The 24,408-nt window shown below is 45.4% G+C and overlaps 1 protein-coding gene and 1 long non-coding RNA gene across 7 annotated transcripts in view; one reads left to right on the top strand and one right to left on the bottom strand.

Annotated features, from left to right (window-relative positions):
• The window catches only part of PARVA (parvin alpha), a 238,667-nt gene that overhangs the window by 166,134 nt on the left and 48,125 nt on the right, over positions 1-24,408 (top strand). For 5 of the 6 annotated variants that reach the window (XM_075927862.2, XM_075927860.2, XM_075927859.2 and 2 more), the window contains one exon: positions 432-8,034. The exons of the other annotated variant lie outside the window; for it this stretch is intronic. In XM_075927862.2, coding sequence (XP_075783977.2) covers positions 432-1,039 — 608 coding nt within the window. In that variant the 3' untranslated portion in view covers positions 1,040-8,034. Of the gene's footprint in view, positions 1-431; positions 8,035-24,408 lie in introns of those variants that run through there. 6 annotated transcript variants of the gene reach the window in all.
• LOC142829194 (uncharacterized) lies at positions 15,046-22,746 on the bottom strand. The gene is made up of 2 exons (XR_012903599.2): positions 21,720-22,746; positions 15,046-18,834 (listed from the first exon to the last, which is right to left on the bottom strand). It is a non-coding gene; the product is annotated as an uncharacterized LOC142829194 (long non-coding RNA).

The raw sequence follows: 24,408 nt of genomic DNA, 5'->3' as shown, positions 1-24,408 counted from the left end.
GGACCGCGCGCGTGGGCCCTGCCTCCCACGGACCACCTGTGCACGTGCAGGCACGGACCGTGCCACCCTTGGGCAGTTGGCTTCAGCTGCGTGCCCGATAGGCACACATTTGTGTGAAGAGATCTGACATGCTCCCGACCTCAGAGCAGGACACAGCAGGATGCCCTCCCTTCACACGGCCCCTCTACACAGGAGCAGGGGACATCTCCCCCCCGCCCCGGCTGCACTATACACAGCACAGGGGCCTGGGTGCGGTCTTGGGGCAGCTCCTATTCCCAGGCAGAGCAGGACATGCTGACCATGGCCTCTGTGCAAGCACATCGGCTCTGATGGTGCAGGGCACGGTCACCCTCACCTAGCGGGGGGGGGGGGGTGGACATCATCCACTGTGTCCCCAGAGAGAATTGACCACTTCTCTTCTTTCTTTATAGCCGCACCAGTTGCTTGTGCAGGACGCATCACTCCACCTGGGAAATACTCCACACCCACGGCCTCAGCAGGACCACCACCATGTGACAGAGGTACTGAGAACAGCACCTGCAGGCCCTGCAAGCCCAGACCCGGATCATGGAGCAGTGGGCTCAGGATGACCGGGAATTCCAGCAGGAGCTGCTTGCCCAGGGTCGTGCCATCTGTCACCATCTGCAGCCCTGGTGCAGAGCATGCTGCCCACGGCCAGTCCTGCGCCTTCTGCCCCCCCCAGCTACTGTTCCTCCTCCCACTCCTGTCCCCCTTCCCTCCTCTTCTCCTCAACCTCCACACTCTCCACCTCAACCTCTGCACCCTCCTCCCCATCCCCCCGGGGATGCCAAGGCCCCCTCCCCAGCGGTGCTGGGAGGCAGTTGGCCCGGTGAGACCCCCACGCCTGAGTGCTGAGCTTCCCCTCCCCCTTGCTTCCCCCTTCCAGCTCCCTCCTCCAAGTTTTCCCCCTCCCCCTCCCACCGTTTTTCCTCCCCTCTCCCGCCACTCTTCCCAATCTCCCCAGAGTTTCATCCCCCCCACCCCAGTTTTGTTAAATAAACAGAGTTTGTATTTTTGAGACAAAAGTGTATTTTATCTGACATCAGGAAGGGGGGGGGCTAGGGAAGGGTAAGTGGAAGGATGAGAGGAAGAAATGGGGCACAAGCCCCCAGTGGGGCAGACCAGGGAGACTGTTATCGCTCCTCAGGGTGGAAGCTCTCCCACAGGGCCCCCTGGATCCTGACAGCCCCTCGATGGTCCTCCCGGATGGCAGCCTGCAGACAGTGCAGCCAGGCTGCTGGCAATGTGTCCACGAGATGCAACAGAGTCCCATGGGACAGGACTGGTTCCATGTTGCAGAGTGCCATGGTGTCCCGAGTGAGAGCAAGCAGAGTACTCCGAGACACAAATGGCTTTGCTGTCCCTCAGCGAGGTAGACCAGCAAGCAGAGAAACGTCTGTCCGGGATGGGAGGTAGCACAGATCTCAGATAGCCTAAGGCAGCAGCCCCACACGATGCCCTGCCGGCACTGGTTCCGGCCAGCCTTACCTTCGACTCAGGGTCCACTCAACGTGGATGTGCTATTTTGAATTCGAAAAATGCTATTTTGAATTAGTTATTGTGTCTAGATGCGTTATTTCAAATTAGCTTATTTCTAATTTTGTATGGAAGGGTACAGCTTGCAAAGGAAGGCTAGACAGGGAAAAAAGGGAGGAGGTGTTGCCTTATATATTAAAAATGAACACACTTGGAGTGAGGTGGAGATGGACATAGGAGACGGAAGTGTTGAGAATCTCTGGGTTAGGCTAAAAGGGATTAAAAACAAAGGTGATGCCATGCTAGGAGTCTACTACAGGCCACCTACCCAGGTGGAAGAAGTGGATGAGGCTTTTTTTAAACAACTAACAATATCATCCAAAGCCCAAGATTTGGTGGTGATGGGGGACTTCAACTATCCAGATATATGTTGGGAAAATTAACACAATGGAGCACAGACTATCCAATAAGTTCTTGGACTGCATTGGAGACAACTTTTTATTTCAGAAGGTTGAAAAAGCTACCGAGGGGAAGCTGTTCTAGATTTGATCCTAACAAATAGGGAGGAACTGGTTGAGAATTTGAAAGTGGAAGGCTGCGTGGGTGAAAGTGATCATGAAATCATAGGGGGTAGAGTAAAGCGGAAAATTACTTCTTATGTCTTGCTCATAAAACTCCTGTTAATGCATCCCAGAATCATGTTTGCTTTGTTTGAAACACTGTCCATTCATATTTACCTTGTGGTCCACCATGATCCCTAGATCGTTTTCTGCAGTACTTCTTCCTAGACCTAGACAGTCACTTCCCATTCTGTATGTGTGAAACTGATTGTTCCTTTTTAAGTGGAGTACTTGCATTTCTCTTTATTCACCTTCATCCCTTTTACCTCAGACCATTTCTCCAGTTTGTCCAGATCATTTTGAATTATTCCCCATCCTCCCAGCGTGGTATCATCTGCAAACTTTATAAGCATACTCTGTATACCATCTTCTAACACTGGTCTGCAATTTTTTAGAAGTCGTCTGCTTCAGAAATAAAATGTGCTATTTATTATGCATTTTGATGTGCTGAATTCAAATATGACAATTAAAACAACTGATTGGCTACTTTTTCCAAGATATTTAAGTTTTTACATTTTACATCTATGTATATTGTGTAGATAGTAGAGTTTTAATAATAAATTGTAAACCTAGGTCTTTTCATGTGTTTATGGTTGCTTTACATGATAATATTTTACCTGTCCTGTTTATGTAACACTTTAAAAATCAGCAAAAGGGTTATATAAATAAAATTTATTATGAAACAAAAGGCAAAAAACTATTATATATATAGTTTAGTCCTATTCAATGTCTACTCGGCGCTTCTTGGTTTGTCTCTTGTATTCATTAAATGGAGCATCTCTTGTCACTGTCCAGCTATAGTCTTCAAGCATTGATGGGCTCCATTTGCCCTGATAGAGTTTCTCCATTGTTGCAATGTCCTGGTGAAATCGCTCGCCGTGCTCGTCGCTCACCGCTCCGCAGTTCGGTGGAAAAAATCTAGATGAGAGTGCAAAAAATGTATCTTTAGTGACATGTTGCAACCAAGGCTTTTGTATGACTTGAGGAGGTTTTCCACCAACAGCCTGTAGTTGTCTGCCTTGTTGTTTCCGAGAAAATGTATTGCCACTAACTGGAAGGCTTTCCATGCCGTCTTTTCCTTGTCACGCAGTGCATGGTCAAATGCATCATCTCGAAGAAGTTCACGAATCTGAGGACCAACATAGACACATTCCTTTATCTTAGCTTCACTTAACCTTGGAAATTTTCCACGAAGGTACTTGAATGCTGCTTCTTTTTTGTCCATGGCCTTGACAAAGTTCTTCATCAGACCCAGCTTGATGTCTAAGGGTGGTAACAAAATCTTCCTTGATTCAACAAGTGGTGGATGCTGATCACTTTTCCTCCCAGGCTCCAATGACTGTCGGAGTGGCCAATCTATCTTGATGTAGTGGGAATCTCTTGCATGACTGTCCCATTCGCAGAGAAAACAGCAGTACTTTGTGTATCCAGTCTGCAGACCAAGCAAGAGAGCAACAACCTTCAAATCGCCACAAAGCTGCCACTGATGTTGTTCATAGTTTATGCACCTCAAAAGTTGTTTCATGTTGTCATAGGTTTCCTTCATATGGACTGCATGACCCACTGGAATTGATGGAAAAACATTGCCATTATGCAGAAAAACAGCTTTAAGACTTGTCTTCGATGAATCAATGAACAGTCTCCACTCATCTGGATCGTGAATGATGTTGAGGGCTGCCATCACACCACCGATGTTGTTGCAGGCTACAAGATCACCTTCCATGAATAAGAATGGGACAAGATCCTTTTGACGGTCACGGAACATGGAAACCCTAACATCACCTGCCAGGAGATTCCACTGCTGTAATCTGGAGCCCAACAGCTCTGCCTTACTCTTGGGTAGTTCCAAATCCCTGACAAGGTCATTCAGTTCACCTTGTGTTATGATGTGTGGTTCAGAGGAGGAGGATGGGAGAAAATGTGGGTTCTGTGACATTGATGGTTCAGGACCAGAAGTTTCATCCTCTTCCTCATCTGACTCAAGTGAGAACGATTCTGGTGCATCAGGAACCGGCAGTCCTTCTCCGTGGGGTACTGGGCGTATAGCTGATGGAATGTTTGGATAATGCACAGTCCACTTTTTCTTCTTTGACACACCTTTCCCAACTGGAGGCACCATGCAGAAGTAACAATTGCTGGTATGATCTGTTGGCTCTCTCCAAATCATTGGCACTGCAAAAGGCATAGATTTCCTTTTCCTGTTCAACCACTGGCAAAGATTTATTGCACAAGTGTTGCAGCATATGTGTGGGGCCCACCTCTTGTCCTGATCAGCAATTTTGCAGCCAATATAAAGGTGATAGGCTTTGTTAACCATAGTGGTTATACTGCGCTTTTGTGATGCAAAAGTTACTTCACCACAAACATAGCAGAAGTTATCTGCACTGTTCACACAAGTACGAGGCATCTCTGCTCTTTTTGGCTAAACAGAAATGTGTCCCTTTGCAAAATCAAACACTGACAAATAAGAGAGCACGACACTGTATGATTTCTAGAGCTGATATAGGGCAATTTGTTCAGCAGAGTGATGTAAGCTTCGTTATGATTGCATCATCCATGACTTCTAGGAATAACATGATGCAATTCATATCATGTATGATGCAATACCAGCTTCAGATTGCATCATTCATTGTTTTGCCTAAAAAGCAAGTACTGTCCAAACCCAGTCATAGATTTATTCATAGATCCAGTCAAAGATGTATTTTAGTCATTTTTGGTTTAAATTGAGATCCCTTCCCTTTATAACTCACTTATCCTCCGCCATTCCCAAGTCAAGGGTCGTATATACTGACCCAATAGCATATCTTGAAAACTAGAGCCAATCAACAATTTTAAGCATCATTTTCATTCTCAGTGACTCAGAATTAGTAAAGTTTGACTACATTTATTTCAGAAGCATTTTGGCTGTAGAGCAGTGCAATCTAAATTGATGATGAAGATAGTAAACTGACCCCCTGCAGAACCCCACTTGTTATGCCCTTCCGGCATGACTGTGATCCATTAATAACTAGTCTCTGAAAACAGTTATCCAGCCAATTATGCACCCACATTACAGAGCAGCCTCATCTAAGTTGTATTTGCCTAGTTTATTGATAAGAAGGTCATGCAAGACCATATCAAATGGCTTACTAAAGTCTAGGTATACCACGTCTACTGCTTCTCCCTTATTCACAAGACTTGTTAGCCTATCAAAGAAAGCTATTGGATTGGTTTGACACGATGTGTTCTTTACAAATCCATGCTGGCTTTACAAATCCATACCTATCACCTTATTACTATCTTCCAGACGTTTGCAGATGGATTCTTTAATTATTTGTTCCATTATCTTTCGTGGCACAGAAGTTAAACTGACTTAAGAGAACATCCCTGCTTTGAAGTTGTGGGAGGAGAAAGGAAACATAGTAACTTCCCCAACATCATCCAGCAAGTCAGGGGTAGAGTGGGGAGTATAATCCAGGTCTCCAGCAGCCTAGTTCAGTGCTGTATCTATTGGATACTTGCCTGTGCTGTGGTGGATACATCAATGCAAAACAGGAAACTGGAGAGAGGAAAATAAAATAATGTTCCTGTGAAATTCTAGCTCCCATCTAGAAGCAGAGAGTTGGCTTGAAGGAATATCCATGCTGCCCATGAAAAGCAGCTGGGGGTACAGTGCATCCCTCCAACAATGCAGATGTGCATGCAGGGCAAGGTTGCTTTGGGAGAGAGGGAAGTGTCAATGTCCATGTCTACAGAAAGAAGAGGAGGTGACATGCAGACTCCAGGGGAATCCCGGCAATGTGTGGATCTTTGGGGGGTTCTACAGTAAGAGGCTGATGCGTACTGTCGCTGACTGGGGCAGATCTGATATCATTGCACCCGTGATGATACCCTGGTGGGTTCCATTCAGTTAGTGCTGTAACTACACCAACATGCATGAATGTCTTAAGAGATTAATACAATGTAATAATATCTTTAAAAAGCATATTAAAGCTATTAAGTTATAAACTTCTCATCTCTCCAGCCTTCTAAACCTCCAGATACTTCTGAACCAGTATTTTCAATGGCACTTGAGGACAGAGAAAAGACAAAATTAGAACAGTTGTGAACTCTTAATTATATAATAACAATCTACGATGTCAGGAGGAAAGTGCTGAGTTCAGACACTGTCATAATGTCTAGCTTCATATTTTCCTGCACAATTGCTGCTTTACTTCATTATCAAGAAAAATTAACCCCTTATTTGCATATTCATTATTGTAAAACAGATTCTACTGCATTTTCAGTCTGGTTTTTGTTTACTGGCCTCCACACCAGTCCTCTTAATGAGTGAAATATAGTACAGGCAGTCCCTGGGTTACATGGATCCGACTTACATCGGATCCCTACTTACAAACGGGGTGAGGCAACCCCGCACTAGCTGCTTCCCCCCAGCAGACCAGGGAGACGTGAAGCTAGCGCCCCCTCCCCCCCAGCAGACCAGGGAGACGGAGTGGCTTTTCTCAGCAGACACCTCAGCTTGAGAATAAAGGACTGAGGGAAGTGAGGTGTGGGAGAATAAAACTGAGCTCTGGAGAAATGTTTGGCTAGAGTTTTCCCCTACAATATGTTCCAGTTCCGACTTACACACAAATTCAACTTAAGAACAAACCTACAGTCCCTATCTTGTACGTAACCTGGGACTGCCTGTACATCGGTTATAGCCTGCAGCCTTACAAAAACTGATTCCCATAAAGACTGAGGGGGAGAAAAGAGCTGCAGCAGTTTACCTTCCCTTTTGAGTGTCCTTACATGTAGAAGGGAGCCATTAATTTACATCCACACACAGAATCAGATACGGAGTGTCTGCATACCACACGCAGGACGGCGTGTCAAAAACAGAAGAAAGAAGACAGAAGATTGAGGAAAGTCCACTCACCTGTTCCAGAGGTTCCTGGAATCCAGTTCCTGGCATTCCTGTGTCTTCTCCTGTGTCATCCCAGTGTCTACAGGACATGGTATAGTCCTTCTCTATTGTCTTGCTTCCCTATTACAAGGGTTTGGGCCCTGGGGTTCATCCCCTATGGCAGGGGTCAGCAATCTTTCAGAAGTGGCGTGCCGAGATTTAAATTACTTACTTATATTTAAGGGTTTGCATGCCATTCGTACTTTTTAAAGTCAATAATAGTCCCACTTAGCAGCTTCATTAATAAATAAAATAAGATGGAGATCTTACTGTTTTAGTAACATGGGCTTTAAAAAAATCATTACACATCAGAATTTTAGATATCTGCAACACTTCCAAAATAATTCTATTAAAAGAATCTTTTTTTCTTACCTTAAACCAGTAACACCTCTGTAAACTTTGTTTTAAATGTAATCATGCAAATGTCCTCCCCGCACACACACACACCCCATGCAGCCTGATTTCCTCCCCAGCTCCAACCCAGCCAGAGAGAGGGGACTGCAATCTGGATTGCAACAAATGAGTCAGACACCCAAAATAAACTGTCCCCTGCTTCCACCTCACTACACAGATGCCAGCACCCAACCATCCCTCTTTCCCCCACCTATCCGTGTGCAATCTGCTCCCCCTGCCCAGGTTGGGGCTGGGATAAAATTCTGCTTCTCAAAGTAGCAGTCACCAGCAGTCTGTCCTGTCCTAACTCCCAGCTAAAGCACAAATTATCCACAGCTCCCCCACCTCACAGCACAATCAAACTATCTCCCTGCCTCCACCTCACCCCAGTGCCAACACCCACCCATTCTCCCTCTCTTTCCCCCACCTATCCCATGCAGTCAGCTCCTTACCTCCATCTTCCCAGGAGGCTAAAGAATGCTGTTTCTGCCTCTCTTTCCCGTGCACAAGGGATTCTCCAAACTTGCCTCCCCTCAGACTTCCCCTCTCAAATACCTATCACCCACTCCCTCATTCTTCCTCCCCCTACTTATTCTCTCCTTATCTTGCTTTTTATTACCTGCTCTGGGAGCTGCTCTGTTTCAAGCATGGTGCAGCTCCATTTAGCACAGTGGTTGTTAAAATTTCTGGCCCGTGGACCATTTGGCTCAATGCAAACCTTTCCATGGACTACCAGTTGCTAATGGAAACTCACCGTTAATTACATAGTTATTCCAGAGCCATTTTGTTAGTGCTGAAGCTAGGGAGAATGGTTTAATTTAAATTATTAAACAGATTAAGCATTTTAACTTTCTGATGTTAGTTTATCAAATGTCATTTTAAATAAAGAAAATATTAATTTATGTCCAACACAAAAGGTTTCCATGTTTTCTTTATTTATGGCAGGAGTGTAGAACCTTTTTTGTGTCAGGGGCCACTGACCCATAGAAAAATTAGTTGTGAACCACACAAATGAAAAGCAAAAAAAACTCTTCCCAAAACCCCCAACCCTCACTGAGGTGGCCTCCACCTATGACACTTCACGCCTCTGGCGCTCCAGACCCACAGGGCAAGGGGAAGGGACAGGGAGGACTGAGGTTTGGGGCTTCCCATAGGCCAGATTTACTTTTCTGAGGTTTCTTAGACTCTGGGGTGGGGACAGAAAAGCAAGGTTCAGTGTGCAGGACAAGGCTACCAGTGAGTGTGATGGCGATAGGGGTGCAGGATCTCAGTGAGAGGCAGGGTGCAGGGTGGGATGAGTATGGCAGCGTCTGGAAAGGAGTTTGGTGGCAGGTGAGGAGGTGGGGTGGGGGTATGATAGGGAGTTTGGGGCGGAAGGGGGTTGGGCAAGTAATGCAGAAAAGGTGAGAGAGTGAGAATGCAGCCAAATAGCTGCACAGCAAAACCCTTGTGGCTGGTTGATTACTGTGCTCCCATCTGTGGAAGGGGAACGGACACTGGTATCTTTCTGGGTTATGATGGAGATTTATGGTTCCTATGTCAACTATATGGCTCTGAAACTAAGTAAAAGAAGAACATTGGTTCATTTTTATGTGTAGATGTTGAAGCAGCTATTTAGCTTAAAAATCCTAAGCCAGGAAGTATTTAATATCATGAAGGGAAGAGATCTCCCTCAGCTTGGCTTGTTTTCTGGCAATCCCAATGAGGTGTCAGTAACTGAGGGAACACAGGCTCCCTGCTGCACAGTGTGGAGGGGCAGGTCTGAGCTCTGGCCCCACATGCCACTGAAAATTGGCTCACGGAACACTTACAGCATGCACACTGTAGGTTGCCAACCCCTGCCCTATGGTAACATCTGTGCTAACATCCGAGCCATTATTGGTATGTTGCAAGGAATCCTAGTTTGTTTATTTGTGTTATCTAATAAAGATCTTGTTTTATCCAACCTGCCTGCATCTCAACTACACTAAACATTGATAACAGATGTGGAGGAGGTAGGATACTGCAGGCAGCCCATCTTCTGACTAGTAAAATCATAGATCTAATGGTTTCAAGCTAACAGTTGTGGCAATGGCGGCAGGACTCCCTTGCTGTGTAGTCTATTTTTATTTGGTTTTGGTTTTCTTCTCGACTCTGTAAGCTCACAGCTGGCAGGCTAAGTGGGAAGGTTATCACTACCAAGGGCACTGGAGTGGCAACAGTGGGGTGGGCCAAGAAGGCTGCCAGTTGGTGGACCGCTATGAAGCCTCGCTAGCGGGTAGGCCACTGAGCTGACAGCTAATATGCTGTAGTTTCCTGCAGCATCTGGCTCTCTACCTAGTGAGGCTAGGGTGGGTAGCTACCGACAACTGGGATCTCCCACTAGAGAGGTGTCCAGGATGGTTGGGTGGAATTTAAGTAAAGCCTCAGCCTGGCCTGTGTGCAGGAGGGATACTGATTTCTGCAGTGTTAAACTTGCGTAGAAGGAGGGTATGGCCCCCTTCCAAAGGGCCCAAACAGTGTGGGTGCTGCCTATTTCTAGAAACCTCTTGCCTGCACTTTCTGGTTATTGGGTGAGAAAGCAAGCAGTCAGACCATGGCAAAAAAGCACTATTCAGGAGCTGGGGAAGCTGGGTTAAAAGCTGGTACCCCCAGTATCATATCTGTGGGGGGCAGGGAAGGCAGGGAGTTAGGAGGGACTGGGCACAAGCTGGGAATCAGCTGATTTCCAGCTTATGCCCAGTCCCAGATGCTGTGCCTCTCCTTTTTTGTTTTGTTGAACAAAACATTTTTCTTGACCTGAAATAATTTTATTTGTATTTTATTCATTTATTTATTTTTCCTTTCCAATTTACCAACATTTTTAGGTCAGCCCTATTTTTTTCTGGAATATCCAGGGAGCTTTGCAAACAGGGGCAGCTAATGGAGTTTTGAGAGGGAGCTTTCCTGGTGAAGGAGGAGCAAATACAGGACCCTTGTCTGTAGCGTGTGTTTGTGTTTGTGCTGTGGCCGGAAGTTGGAAGCTATGAGCTTTTAAGCAAGGTTTGAAATCTTGAACTCTCTGTTCATTTATTGAGCCTTATTCAGGAGTAGGGGGGGCTATCAGGAAGGTCAGGGCTTTGTAAAGCAGTGAGTCAGTGACCAGGGAGCCTTTGCAAACAGGGTGAGCTAACAGGGAGTTTTGAGAGGGAGTTGGGAAGGGGGTGAGGTACACTTGCTCTTCTTTAAAACCTTTAAACTTAACTAAAACCTAAACTTCATGATTTAAATAAAAACCCTATCAATAAGCTAGTTAGCTGCCGGAGAGACTGCAGGCAGAAGCCCAGCAGCAGAGTGGGGGCTATCCTGTTTATTGCACTCAGTGCAGCATGTATGATTACCTGCCCTGTGGGTGGGTGGTATATGTGTGCATTCGGTGCAAGGAGCTGCTGGCCCTCAGAGACCACATATGGGCTTTGGAGGCCAAGGTGGCTGAACTGGAGGAGCTAAGGGAGGCAGAGAGGTACGTTGATGAGGCTTTCCGGGACACTGTAGAATTGTCCACCTCCAGTCAGACAGCCCTTGAACTGTTAAGGAGGATGAAAGGTTTAGGGAAGGAGAGCAGTCAATGGGAGCAGAGGGAAACCTTCCCATACTTGGGACCCTCCTTCCAGATGTTGGGATATCCTCTCGCACTGAGGTTACCTCTCTGGGGGAGGGAACTCCAGTCATTAGGAAAACGCAGGTGTTAGTAATGGAAGATTCGATCATTAGAAATGTAGATAGCTGGGTTTCCAATGACCGGGAGAACCGTATGGTGACTTGCCTGCCTGGTGCGAAGGTTGCGGATCTCTCAAGGCATCTAGATTGACTTATGTGTAGTGCTGAGGAGGAGCCAGTGGTCGTGGTACATGTAGGTACCAATGACATAGGGAAGGGTAGCAGAGACATCCTGAAGGCCAAATTTAGGCTGCTAGGAAAGAGACTGAAATCCAAGACCTCTATGGTGGCATTCTCAGAAATACTTCCAGTTCCATGCACAGGGCCAGATAGGCAGGCAGAGCTTCAGAGTCTGAATACATGGATGAAACAATGGTGTAGGGAGGAGGGTTTTAGATTTATAAGGAACTGGGGACACTTTTGGGAGAAGGGGAACCTGTACAGGAAGGATGGGCTCCATCTAAACCAAAGTGGATCCAGACTGCTGGCACTTAACATTAAAAAGGCCGTAGAGCAGTTTTTAAACTAAGAGATGGGGGAAAGCCAAATGCTGCAGATGAGCACGTGGATCGGACAGAGATTTTTCTTACAGGAGAGTCTATTCATAGAGATTCTCTAAGTTTTAGTCAAGAGGAAAGGAAGGAAGAGGATAAAATATGGGTCAGATCAGACGAGAAGCGTTCACATAAAAAAGAATCTGACACATCAGAAAATGGCAGACAAATAAACAATGACAAGTTTTTAAAGTGCTTGTACACAAATGCTAGAAGTCTAAATAATAAGATGGGTGAACTAGAGTGCCTTGTGTTAAAGGAGGATATTGTATAATAGGCATTACAGAAACCTGGTGGAATGAGGATAATCAATGGGACTCCATCATACCAGGGTACAAAATATATCGGAAGGAGAAAGCAGGTCATGCAGCAGGGACGTGGATTTCAATTATCCCCATATTGACTGAGTACATGTCACCTCAGGATGAAATGCAGAGACAAAATTTCTTAATACCTTAAATGACTGCTTCTTGGAGCAGCTGGTACAGGAACCCACAAGGGGAGAGGCACTATGTACGAAGAAAATGTAGAATCAAATGAAGTAAAAATCTTAAATGAATCAACATGTTCCATAGAATCTTTATGGATAGTAATTCCATGCTCTAATAAGAATATAGCAGTAGGGATCTATTATCAACCACCTGATCAGGACAGTGATAGTGACTATGAAATGCTAAGGGAGATTAGAGAGGCTATCAAAATAAAAAAACTCTATAATAGAGAGGGATTTCGATTATCCTCATATTGACTGGGTACATGTCACCTCAGGACGAAATGTAGAGACAAAATTTCTTAGTACTTTAAATGACTGCTTCATGGAGCAGCTGGTACAGGAACCCACAAGGGGAGAGTCAATGCTTGATTTAGTCCTGAGTGGAGCACAGGATCTGGTACAAGAAGTAACTATAACAGGACCGCTGGGAAATAGTGACCATAATATAATAACATTTAACATTTCAGAAAGGGGAACTGTGCAAAAACGAGGAGGTTATTTAAACAGAAATTAAAAGGTACAGTGACTAAAGTAAAATCCCTGCAAGCTGTATGGACACTTTTCAAAGACACCATAATAGAGGCCCAACTTAAATGTATACCCCAAATTTAAAAACACAGTAAAAGAACTAAAAAACAGCCACTGTGGCTTAACAACCGTGTAAAAGAAGCAGTGAAAGATAAAAGGCATCTTTTAAAAAGTGGAAGTCAAATACTAGTGAGGAAAATAGAAATGAGCATAAACACTGCCAAATTAATTGTAAAAATGTAATAAGAAAAACCAGAAAGGAGTTTGAAGAACAGCTAGTCAAAAACTCAAAAGGTAAATAAACAAAAAATTTTTTAGCACATCAGAAGCAGGAAGCTGGCTAATCAACGAGTGGGGACCCTGGACGATCGCGATACAAAAGAAGCACTTAAAGACGATAAAGTCATTGCAGAGAAACTAAATGAATTCTTTGCTTCAGTGTTCACGGCTAAGGATGTTAGGGAGATTCCCAAACCTGAGCCGTCCTTTCTAGCTGACAAATCTGAGGAATTGTCACAGATTGGAGTGTCAATAGAGGAGGTTTTGAAATTAATTGATAAACTTAACAGTAACAAGTAACTTAACAGATGGCATTCACCCAAGAGTTCTGAAAGAACTCAAATGTGAAATTTCAAAACTATTAACTATGGTTTGTAACCTATCCTTTAAATCAGCTTCTGTACCCAATGACTGGAAGATAGACAATGTAACGCCGATATTTTAAAAGGGCTCTAGAGGCGATCCCAGCAATTACAGACCGGTAAGTCTAACTTCAGTACCGGGCAAATTAGTTGAAACAACAGTAAAGAATAAAATTGTCAGACACATAGAAGAACATAATTTGTTGGGCAAACGTCAACATGGTTTTTGTAAAGGGAAATCATGTCTTACTAATCTATTAGAGTTCTTTGAAGGGGTCAACAAACGTGGGCAAAGGGGATTCAGTAGATACAGTGTACTTAGATTTCCAGAAAGCCTTTGACAAAGTCCCTCACCAAAGGTTCTTATGTAAATTAAGTTGTCATGGGATAAGAGGGAAGATGCTTTCATGCATTGAGAACTGGTTAAAAGACAGGAAACAAAGGGTAGGAATAAATGGTACATTTTCAGAATGGAGAGGGGTAACGAATGGTGTTCCCCAAGGGTCAGTCCTAGGACCAATCCTATTCAACTTATTAATAAATGATCTGGAGAAAGGGGTAAACAGTGAGGTGGCAAAGTTGGCTTAAGCTAGTTAAGACGAAAGCAGACGGTGAAGAACTTCAAAAAGACCTCACAAAACTAAGTGATTGGGCAACAAAATGGCAAATGAAATGTAATGTGGATAAATGAGGATAAATGTAAAGTAATGCACATTGGAAAAAATAACCCCAATTATACATATAATATGATGGGGGATAATTTAGCTACAACTAATCAGGAAAGAGATCTCGGAGTCATCGTGGACAGTTCTTTGAAGACATCCCTGCAGTGTGCAGCGGCAGTCAAAAAAGCAAACAGGATGTTAGGAATCATTTAAAAAGGGATAGAGAATAAGATGGAGAATATCTTATTGCCCTTATATAAAACCATAGTACACTCACATCTTGAATACTGCGTACAGATGTGGTCTCTCATCTCAAAAGAGAGAAACTGGCATTAGAAAAAGTTCAGAAAAGGGCAACAAAAATGATTAGGGGTTTGGAATGGGTCCCATATGAAGAGAGATTGAAGAGACTAGGACTTTTCAACTTGGAAAAGAGGAGACTAAGGGGGGATATGATAGAGGTCTATAAAATCATGAGTGGTGTGGAGAAAGTGAATAAAGAAAAGTTATTTACTTGTTCCCATGATATAAGAACTAGGGGCCACCAAATGAAATTAATGGGCAGCAGGTTTAAAACAAATGTGGAAGAAAACATCGTCCTCACTCTGAGTTTGTAAGCAACAAGTAGCCAGAGGCAGTTTTATTACGAGCTGCAGCAAGGGAAAAACTGGTTCGGACAGGGGGTGTGCCCCCCCCCTCTGAGGCAGATCTTCGAATACAAGCAATTATGAAGCAGTTTATATACTGTCTATTAGATATAATAACAATAACAATTAGTCTCCTTCCCATTACAAACACCAATGGCTAACAGTTATTTAGTTCCACCCAGATGCTCCTTATCTCAAGGTCCCTACCAGAGTCAGCATTCTATCCTTATCTCCGTATGGAGGCAAGAGGCAAAGGCAGCGTCTAATTACAGATCTCGCGTTGTCAGGCCACAGACTTAGCCTGACTCTTGCTCTCTTGATAACAAGACCAAGATGGCTGCACACAAATTCCCTTATTCCCTTTTCCTGCCTCCACAATCCCTCCTTTTGTGCTTACAGCACAACTACCTTTTTAAACCTTTATTTTCATTAAACATTACATAATTAGTACAAACATTAAAGCTATTTCTATTACTACATCTTTTACAACAACAATCAAATATGAAGCTTTTAATAAGCAAAAGCAATATAATCATTAATATCCCCAATATAATTCTATGATGGGGCTATTCTATACTTTTAGTAACATCATACAACATATCATAATTAGTAACCAAATTAGGGAGGGCAGGTACATGCTGATGGTACCTGTCCATAAGCACAGAGTCCAGATCAAAGAGAAAAACCCAAACCACTCCCACAAGTTTCTCCTTGGAAATATACAATACTTCGCTTCTTTCAGCAAGGTCAGTTCTTAATGTCCTTTTGTAGTCAGAAATCTTTGGGCTTTGGTGGTGTCAGAGGAGCAGCCTTTTCCTCTTTTTTTTTCTTGAAACAGTCGTGGTTCAGCATCATGCAGGGGAGAGGTTACCAGCACATCACCCTGTAATATTTTGGTTCTTCTGGTGTCCAGCAGGTAGGAAAGCAGGACCAGAAGAGAGAGGCTTATCAGCAATCGGGGTAGGATCATTTCGAGATGGAGGGATCTTTTTGCAGTGAGAAGCATTGGCCAACAGTCAGTTCTTGGCACTTCACTTTAGCAAAACTTGGTAAAGGTCTTTCTAGAGCAGTCTTTCGCTGATGGACTTAAGAGTCTCTATTCTCTGAGCTAAAAGCCAGCTAGCTCCTTTGGAACCAAGGTTATTTCCTAGGAATAAAGCAAACCATAAAAACAATCCCGCGTGGTTGTTTGGTTGTTTAGTACCAGCCTTATCAAAGTGAGGCCCTTTTGGAATGTGGTTGCCAGGGGAACCAGGGTCACAGTAACTATTGAACTGTTTTACTTCCCAAGCTGGCCTAATGATTTGAGTTTGTCAGTTCTCAGCAAGATACCATGGACTGCCTCAGTTTACTCCTATAGTTCCTCTCTCTTGACTTTGGGGTTCTCCTTAACCCACCAGGTTAAATACAATTTAAGGGGTTTTAATTTACTCTGGAAGTATGAGTACAGCACCAGCACTGTTATAAATGTTATAATCGAAACTTCCCACATAATTTGACAAACACTATTCAATTCCATCTTTAAGATATTTCATCGCCTTACTGGCGCTGCCCATGATTATAGGTTTGACCTCTACTGCCTGGTTGAGTGCTGCAGAGGTAGGTGTTTGGCATGGTCCATGGTGTTTCCCTATCTGTGTGTACCTCAGACGGCCAGCCCCGATATATCTTTGGGCATTGGCCACCAACTCCTCGATCTTCGCCTGCAGGGCCAGTAAACCCTCCTCTAGGTACTTACTTCCGCCGTGCCACTCAGAATCTCATGTTAGGTTACTTATCACTGCCGAAGTGCGATAGAGCCGCATTCCATCAACCGTCAGGATCATTTGGCGAGGGGCTCTTATGCACACAGACGGATATGTAGAGGGGCAGGATGGAGTGATCTGTCTGGGTAGTCAAACACCAGTAGGTACCGTTTATTTGGACCAGCTTGATGTTTTTGTTTCTCTGAGACAACCACATCAAACCTAGGCAGATTCGTCATGATGTTAAATGGGCGGGTACATAAAATTTCCTTACCAAAGTGGGTGCAACAATCCCTGGGTACAGGAAGGCTCCCACACCTTCAGAATAAGTGATGCCCTCGATCTATCTATATGCTCCTGCTTTGGTACAGGCAGGGAGGTTACCATTCTGATCTGATCTGAGTGAGGAATCCCCAGAGGGGCCAAAAACAAACTGTTATACTATGGCCTGTCCAGGTGGGCCTTTGGGTCCTCATGGATTCTCTACTTCCCCACTCCCATGGGTAGGCACGGGGGAGATGGGGACTCACCACCACAAGGGCTGGGTGGTCAAAGCTAGCCTATTCTTCAATACTGGCCTTCTAATTCCTTTAATTTAGTTCCATTAATTAACAATCCAATTAATCTCTGGTCCAAATATCTGGTTAGGTTTAGTGAAATGGACACAGAGCTGGACAGATCCTTCAAACTATTCAGGATCAATCGGTTGTCTTGGCTGGTGTCTAGGCCTTTACGGGCACTGGATATTACTGCATCTACCAGCATGGATTCTCATACAATTTCTGGACTATGACATAAGTGTTGCTGACAGAGTTTCCAGGCCCAAACCAATCTGCGATGGTATCTGCTAAGCCCCTTCGTTGCCTAATCAGGCACTTGCCAATTTGATTAGCCAGTCTAGCACACAGCTGGTCTATACCAGTGTGGAACATCACCAAGGTAAGGACCAGTGACAGTTGTCCTGGTTCTGGGACAGGTCTGTTCAGGGCATGATGCACAATTGGGAGGCTCTATTTTGTCCTTAAGGACCTGGTTAATAATATCCAAATGAGGGCAAGTTAGCAATGGCCATTGTTTAACAAATGACAGCCATGCCTCAGGGGTTACCTTTGTCTGGGCTTTAAGTGGTAAGCCCCAGTGGGAGTCAGTAGGTCCAACTTCAGTGGCCTGATGTTAGTGTTTAGCTTCTTTCCCACAATATTCCATACAAACTTTAACTCAGAGGACTGTGTATTCTTTGTCCTTGTAGTGTTCATGTTGTTACAATAAACAAAATAATTATGTGTGAATGAGGGGTGGCCCAAGGCCGTGTATTCCCCATTGCTATTACTGTGTATTTGTTCTATGTATGGGACTTGAAGGAGGTTACATTGACTAGAGTCACTGTTTCTCTTATAGGACTAAGCATGGTTCACAGATGTTTAATTGTTAATAGGAACCCATGCAATTCCATAATTCTTGAGGCCTTTTAAGGCATCAGGCACCAATGAGTAGCAGGGCAAGTAGCTGTTATTGCAATGGTGAGGTTACTAGTTTCCTCATTGTTGTGGGCATCTTTACTTAAATATTCTGATGTCCACTTGCCCGTGTTGTTACTTATAGATTTCTTATTATCTCTGGTCAAACCACTTTTATGGTTGGTGTGCAAATTTACAGAAGCTAAATATTTCATTTATGTAGCCATTAAAGCAAAACCAATCCGGTGGGGGAGAGGGCTGGTACCCCACTTCCAGTCCTTCTGTTCACGTGATGCTCTCCTTGCTTCCTTCCAGTTCCTTTTTTGTTTACCTGTGGAGACATTGTTAACATTCTCCTAGCCTAAACAATTTCCAAACTATTATTTTTTCACTGAATTTTAAAGTTGCCAATTGATTGGGCCCAATTATTAATTTTGATGGTTTAAATTAATGCTTCTGCTTTACTCAAATTATCCTTTTATTAAAACAATATCCTACACACAACAATATTTGCAATACGTATTACAATTAAGACACACAAGACAAACTTGGACAGAACACAAACTTATTATATCATGACACAGAACCATGTTTTTTTGTTGTTGTTGTTGTTGTTTGTTGTTTTTCTTCAGCTGGCACTAGCGCTTTCTGATGATCTGAAAGACAAGAAAACATTTCTACCCCCGTCGGGGTGGCCCATTATAACTTAAAATACTGCCTAAGATCTGTTAGGGGAACCGGTTACAGCTAGTTCCTTACCACTTCCATGGGCGAGTGAGCTACAACTTTACGAGAAAAAGGGCGCTTCATCGGTACTCGTGACCTTCCACTCCCTTGAATTACCTCTGAGTTGCTAGCCCTCCCCAACAGTGGCATGCCTCAGTTTCCCTCTTGTACCACAGATCAGGCTTAATGTGTGAAGCTATAATGCTTTTCCTTAGCACAAGGTGTTGGTCAGTTATTGTTCCAGCAAGCAAAATGCTTTTCTTTTCCTGAAAAAAATCATATACAGTGTTACTTATTAAGACTATAGTAATAATATTGACATTAAATTTTGTTAAATGGGTGCTTATAAATATTTTGTTTGTATTTGGACAATTTACTTGAGGGGACAGGTGTTTTATATTCCTTTGAAATAGCCAGGCAGCCTGTATTCACATATAATGTTGGATTTGAAAGCAAGCCAAAAGTGTTATCAACTCAGCCTTGAACAGAGACACAGTGAAGTTTCAGGGCTTGGATTCTTAAAACAAAGATTTGTTTTCTTAAAGAGTAAATTTAACCTTAAGGATTGAATGTATAGATTTCATTCTTTTATACAGTTTGACCAGTTAAGTGTCAATAGAATTCCTTATTTTCCTTTTGCAGATTTAACAAAAGTGTCTGTAGCCAAATAGTTAAATTTGATTGTTTCTTTGCCTGGATTATTGAAAAAGCCTGCAAGAAACAAGGAGTCACTTTTAAAAGCATGTTTCCCTTAAATTACTTGCTTCGTCTTTTCAAAGAAAACGTTCCTCATTCCTAGTAACTTAACTTTCCAGTGACTGTATTCCTACTTTCCTTATTCCTTCCACTATGCCAGTGGTCCCCAACCTTTAGAGGCTCCCGGGTGCCCGGGAGGTGGGGCCGCTCACGCGCCGGGCGCCCGGGAGGTGGGGACCACTCACACGCCGGGCGCCTGGGGGCGGGGCCGTGCATCCGGGGGCCCCCCAGAGGACTGGGATGCCCTTGCACCTGGCGCCAGCGTATGCCCTAGGGCCGGGGCCGCCTGAGCGCCTTGTGCCGTGGGCCCGGGGCCGGCGCCGCCGCCTGAGCCATGCGCCTGGGGCCGGCACCGGCGCCGCTCGAGCACCGCGCACCTGAGCGCCTGCATGTGCCGCCCGAGCGCCACGCAACCAGCGCCAGTGCGTGTCGCGCACCTGGGGCCGGTGCCTCCCGTGCGCCGGGGGCGGGGCCAGCCCAGGTTGTCGGTGGGCGCACACGAATGCCCCGGCGGGCGCCATGGTGCCCGCGGGCACCGCGTTGGGGACCACTGCACTATGCCCATAGGGCTCCAAACCTTTTGCCTTCCCCTTTCACATTCTTTTTCTTACGATACGTCTTAATTCCTGCTAAATGACCTTTTTTTTTTCAATGACACAGGTTTATCCAGTATTAATTTGGTAAGGAGGATGGGCTTTCCCATTAGCCCCCACACCTCCTAATTCTTTTCAATAGGTAAATCCAAATGTGTATTATTGCAGTCAGCTATTACTAATTTTAAACTTCTCAGTATAGGGTTTTCATAACATCCATGCTGCAGCAGTTGATCTATGCTGCTGACTCTGGGGTGGATCACTCAACCATGCTGTGTAAGGAGATTTATGTTGCAGAATGTGTCTCCTTGTTAGGGCAGATTTAGCTTCTAGTGATTACATCTTCAAATTCAATTCCCACTAGTTGGCTTTTAGGGTGGCTTTTAGGTTATGTCCTCCCACACCCTCCAGCTAATTATAACAGTGTGTGAGGGAAAGGTTTTAACTGTTTTTTTTCTGGACGGCCTCCACTTGTGCGTTGTGAAACATCCTTGGGTAGCCTGCGATTCCAGCCAGAGAGGCTGTAGTTATCTATTCGCTAACAAGGGCTTGAGAATCTTCTAAAGTTGCTTGGCAGCTCTTTCCTACTCCTGCGTTGTGTTCCGTGTATATGTTTCCAACCAAAATGCCTAGGGCCAATATGGCTTGATGGTCGGCAGGCATTCCTTCCTTGAGAATTTGGAGGAATACTTCCCACAAGCTGTTAAGTCTATTCTAAAACTCAGTGTTTTGCTTTGGATCGGACAGATTTGTAACTAGAGCCCGTTCTTCCAAAGGGAAGATCTGATACCTTTCAGTTATCTTCTGTGCCTCCTCTCTATCTTCAGTAATGTGTGGTAAGGGCCCATATAGGGCTGGGCATAGAGAGGAGTAGAGGGGGTAATGTTGGGCCAAATTCCCCCCTAAGCTTGGGAGAGGCTATGCACTTGCGTGTAAGTTACATTTCTCACTGCAGGGCGGATTTTTGCTTTTCTGAGCTTCAATCTCATCCCTCAGGGCTTTAATTTCTTTCTCTGTCAATCTGTCAAATGCTTACAGGTTCTTGGACCATGATGCACGTACATGTAGTACGCAGGGGTGCCTTTCAGCGGTCTGGGGGTATGCTTAGACTGATCCCCATCCATTTTAGTCATTCAGAGGAGCATCCTGTCCACTCCCCGTCTGTTCAGTGGCTTATAGGAAACTAAATCTACAAACTCCAAAGAAGGGGTCTGCTGGGTCTAGAGTGTCAGACCTCATCAGCAGCTCATGAAAGAAGGGGAGTCGTCACTCCCTCACATATCTGCTCAGTCTCGAGGTTCAGCTGACCCCCCTTGCGTTCAGAACTCCCTTGTGGGAGAGCCCTGGTGCGGCTGGAATCAGCTTACTTTTCAGAGACCTGGGCAGCGGCATTCACACTCCACTCATTACATTCACACTCAGCATGCTTTTCACACAGAAATTTTCCCACTTTTAGATTCATCTCTCATTATGGACCTCGTCCATATTTGGGGTGGCAAACAACACGTTTCCCCCCAGAACCACAGCAGTTCCCAGCATTGCATAAACCTAGGTGCCTTATGTCCGGATGCAATACAATTTTCTTCCCGTACCCGGGGCGGCACCACCAATACCACAGCAGTTCCCAGCACTGCATAAACTTAGGCCTACTCGGGGGTAACAAAACAACCTCCCCGGAACCACTTTGCGTCTGACCTTGTTGCAGATTCAAGAAGTTCGGATGGCGTGAGCCCACAAGAAGCAGACGGCCCTACAGGCAGTCCTCCTCCACACCCCAGTAGAGATTTCAAAAGGTCTCTTACCTCTGGTTTGGCGCCCTGAGGGTGAAGGGGGATGGTCTGCAGCCGCTGTCGCTGTCTTCAATCGGGCGTTGCCATCCGAGTCACGGCACCAAATTGTGGAAGAAAACATTGTCCTCACTCTGAGTTTGTTAGCAACAAGTAGCCAGAGGCAGTTTTATTACGAGCTGCAGCAAGGGAAAACTGGTTCGGACAGGGGGGAGTCCCCCCCCTCACCGAGGCAGATCTTCGAATACAAGCAATTATGAAGCAGTTTATATACTGTCTAGTAAATATAATAACAATAACAATTAGTCTCCTTCCCATTACAAACACCAATGGCTAACAGTTATTTAGTTCCACCCAGATGCTCCTTATCTCAAGGTCCCTGCCAGAGTCAGCATTCTATCCTTATCTCCGTATGGAGGCGAGAGGCGAAGGCAGCGTCTAATTACAGATCTCGCGTTGCCAGGCCACAGACTTAGCCTGACTCTTGCTCTCTTGTTAACAAGACCAAGATGGCTGCACACAAAATCCCTTATTCCCTTTTCCTGCCTCCACACAAATAAAAGGAAGTTCTCCTTCACACAACGCACCATCAGCCTGTGGAACTCCTTGCCTGAGGAGGTTGTGAAGACTAGGACTATAACAGGGTTTAAAAGAGAACTAGATACATTCATGGAGGTTAAGTCCATCAGTGGCTATTAGCCAGGATGGGTAAGGAATGGTGTCCCTACCCTCTGTTTGTCAGAGGGTGGAGATGGATGGCAGGAGAGAGATTGCATGATCATTACCTGTTCCATTCACTCCCTCTGGGACACCTGGCACTGGCCACTGTTGGCAGACAGGATACTGGGCTGGATGGATGTTTGGTCTGACCCAGTATGGCTGTTCTTGTGTTCTTATGTTCTTATGTACAGGCAGTCCCCGACTTACGCGGATCCGACTTATGTCGGATCCGTAGTTACGAACGGGGCTACCCCAGAGTACACGGACTGCGGGACCTCGCGGTCCTGCCGCCCGTGTACTCTGGGGCTTTGCTCTGCGTCTCCCTGGTCTGCAGACCAGGAAGATGCAGAGCAAAGCCGCGGAGGGGCTCGGGCAGTGGGGCAGCCCCGCTGCCCGAGCCCCCCCCCCCGCGGCTTTGCAAAGCCGCGGGGGAAGCCGGCAGCGGGACAGCCCAGACGCGCCGCGGCTGTCCCACTGCTGGCTTCCTCAGAGGCTTTGCTCCCCGTCTCCCTGGTTTGCTGGTCTCCAGCAGACCAGGGAGACGGGGAGCAAAGCCACGGAGGATCCAGGCGGCGGGACCGCGGTGCGTCTCGGTCCGCCGCCCGCGTCTTCCTGGTCTGCTGGGGTGGGGGGGGGGCGCAGCTAGTTTGCCTCCCCCCCCCCCCCAGCAGACTAGGCTTTTCTGTGGACGCCTGTGGCAGAGCAGCTGGAGCGCTGCCGGTTGGTCCCGCAGCGCCGCTCTGGGCGCTACTGGTCCAACCCAGCAGCACCCCAGCTGCTCTGGTCCTGATTCAGCCGCTGCTGGTCAGTTTCAGCAGCGGCTGAATCAGGACGCCTGGGGCAGAGCAGATGGGGTGCTGCTGGGTTGGTCCAGTAGTGCCGAGGAGCAGCGCTACTGGAGCAACCCAGCAGCATCCCAGCTGCTCTGCCCCAGGCGTCCTGATTTAGCCGCTGCTGAAACTGACCAGGGGCTGACTACAGGAAGCACGAGGCAGAGTTGCTCTGCCTCCGGCTTCCTGGAATCAGCTGCTGATCAATTTCAGCAGCAGCTTTTTGGGGACGCTTGGGGTTCTTAAGTTGATTCTGTATGTAAGTCAGAACTGGCGGTCAGTTTCAGCAGCGGCTGAATCTGGACGCCAGTTCCGACTTACATACAGATTCAACTTAAGAACAAACCTACAGTCCCTATCTTGTACGTAACCCGGGGACTGCCTGTACTGAAAAATCAATTTTTCACACAGCTATACTAAGGAATGAAAGCTTAGTACAGGCTGTTAGTTCTCAAAATCTAGAGCCCTGCATGGAATACCGGCCATTCAGAATAGTTAATCACAATCTCTTTCTTACAACTCTGCCTGATTGCTGCTAAAGAAACATTAACTGCTCTTCCCCACTACCGAATTAATGACATTACAGACCTTTCATCCAAACAAAGAAGTCAGAGATGCATATCCGAATTTAGCTTTTCTTCAGAGCCTTTGTGTCTCAGCTGTCTGTCGGTACTGGCTGCAAATTTCACAGACATCACCCAAAGTTGCCACAGTCATTCATCTGGATATCTGTGTACACATGTGCAGTGATCTCTGAAATGCTTACACTGATTTTTAGGTACATGTACTTTGATTATGTTTGTGTTGATTTCTGAAGTCCATTTTGCTGCTAACAAGAGCCTTCATTTCATTCTCTGAATTTCAGTAGATTTTTTTCCTGAGCTGCTTAGGATTTGTCTTTCTAAGTTGCCCAGAAGTCATGCTGATATTTTATTTTATGTTTAAAAGACAGGCTAACCCTTGAATTGAGCCTGAGGAAAGTGGTTCCCTATGTAATGTATAGTTTGCAAGGCACTTTAGGATCAGTCAGGATAAAGGGTCCTATGTAAATATAAGATAATTATGTGAGGATTTGTCTGGATCAGCTCTGCCTCCTTATGGGCCACAGGCAAATTCTCATTCAGCCCCCGCCTCCCCCAGGTGTTTTTCTGGTA

The sequence above is a fragment of the Pelodiscus sinensis genome, chromosome 5, assembly GCF_052426305.1.
Source record: "Pelodiscus sinensis isolate ZL-2025 chromosome 5, ASM5242630v1, whole genome shotgun sequence".
Taxonomy (NCBI): domain Eukaryota; kingdom Metazoa; phylum Chordata; order Testudines; family Trionychidae; genus Pelodiscus; species Pelodiscus sinensis.
Note: the sequence above shows the minus strand (reverse complement) of the source record. Positions and strands in the feature narration are given on the sequence as shown.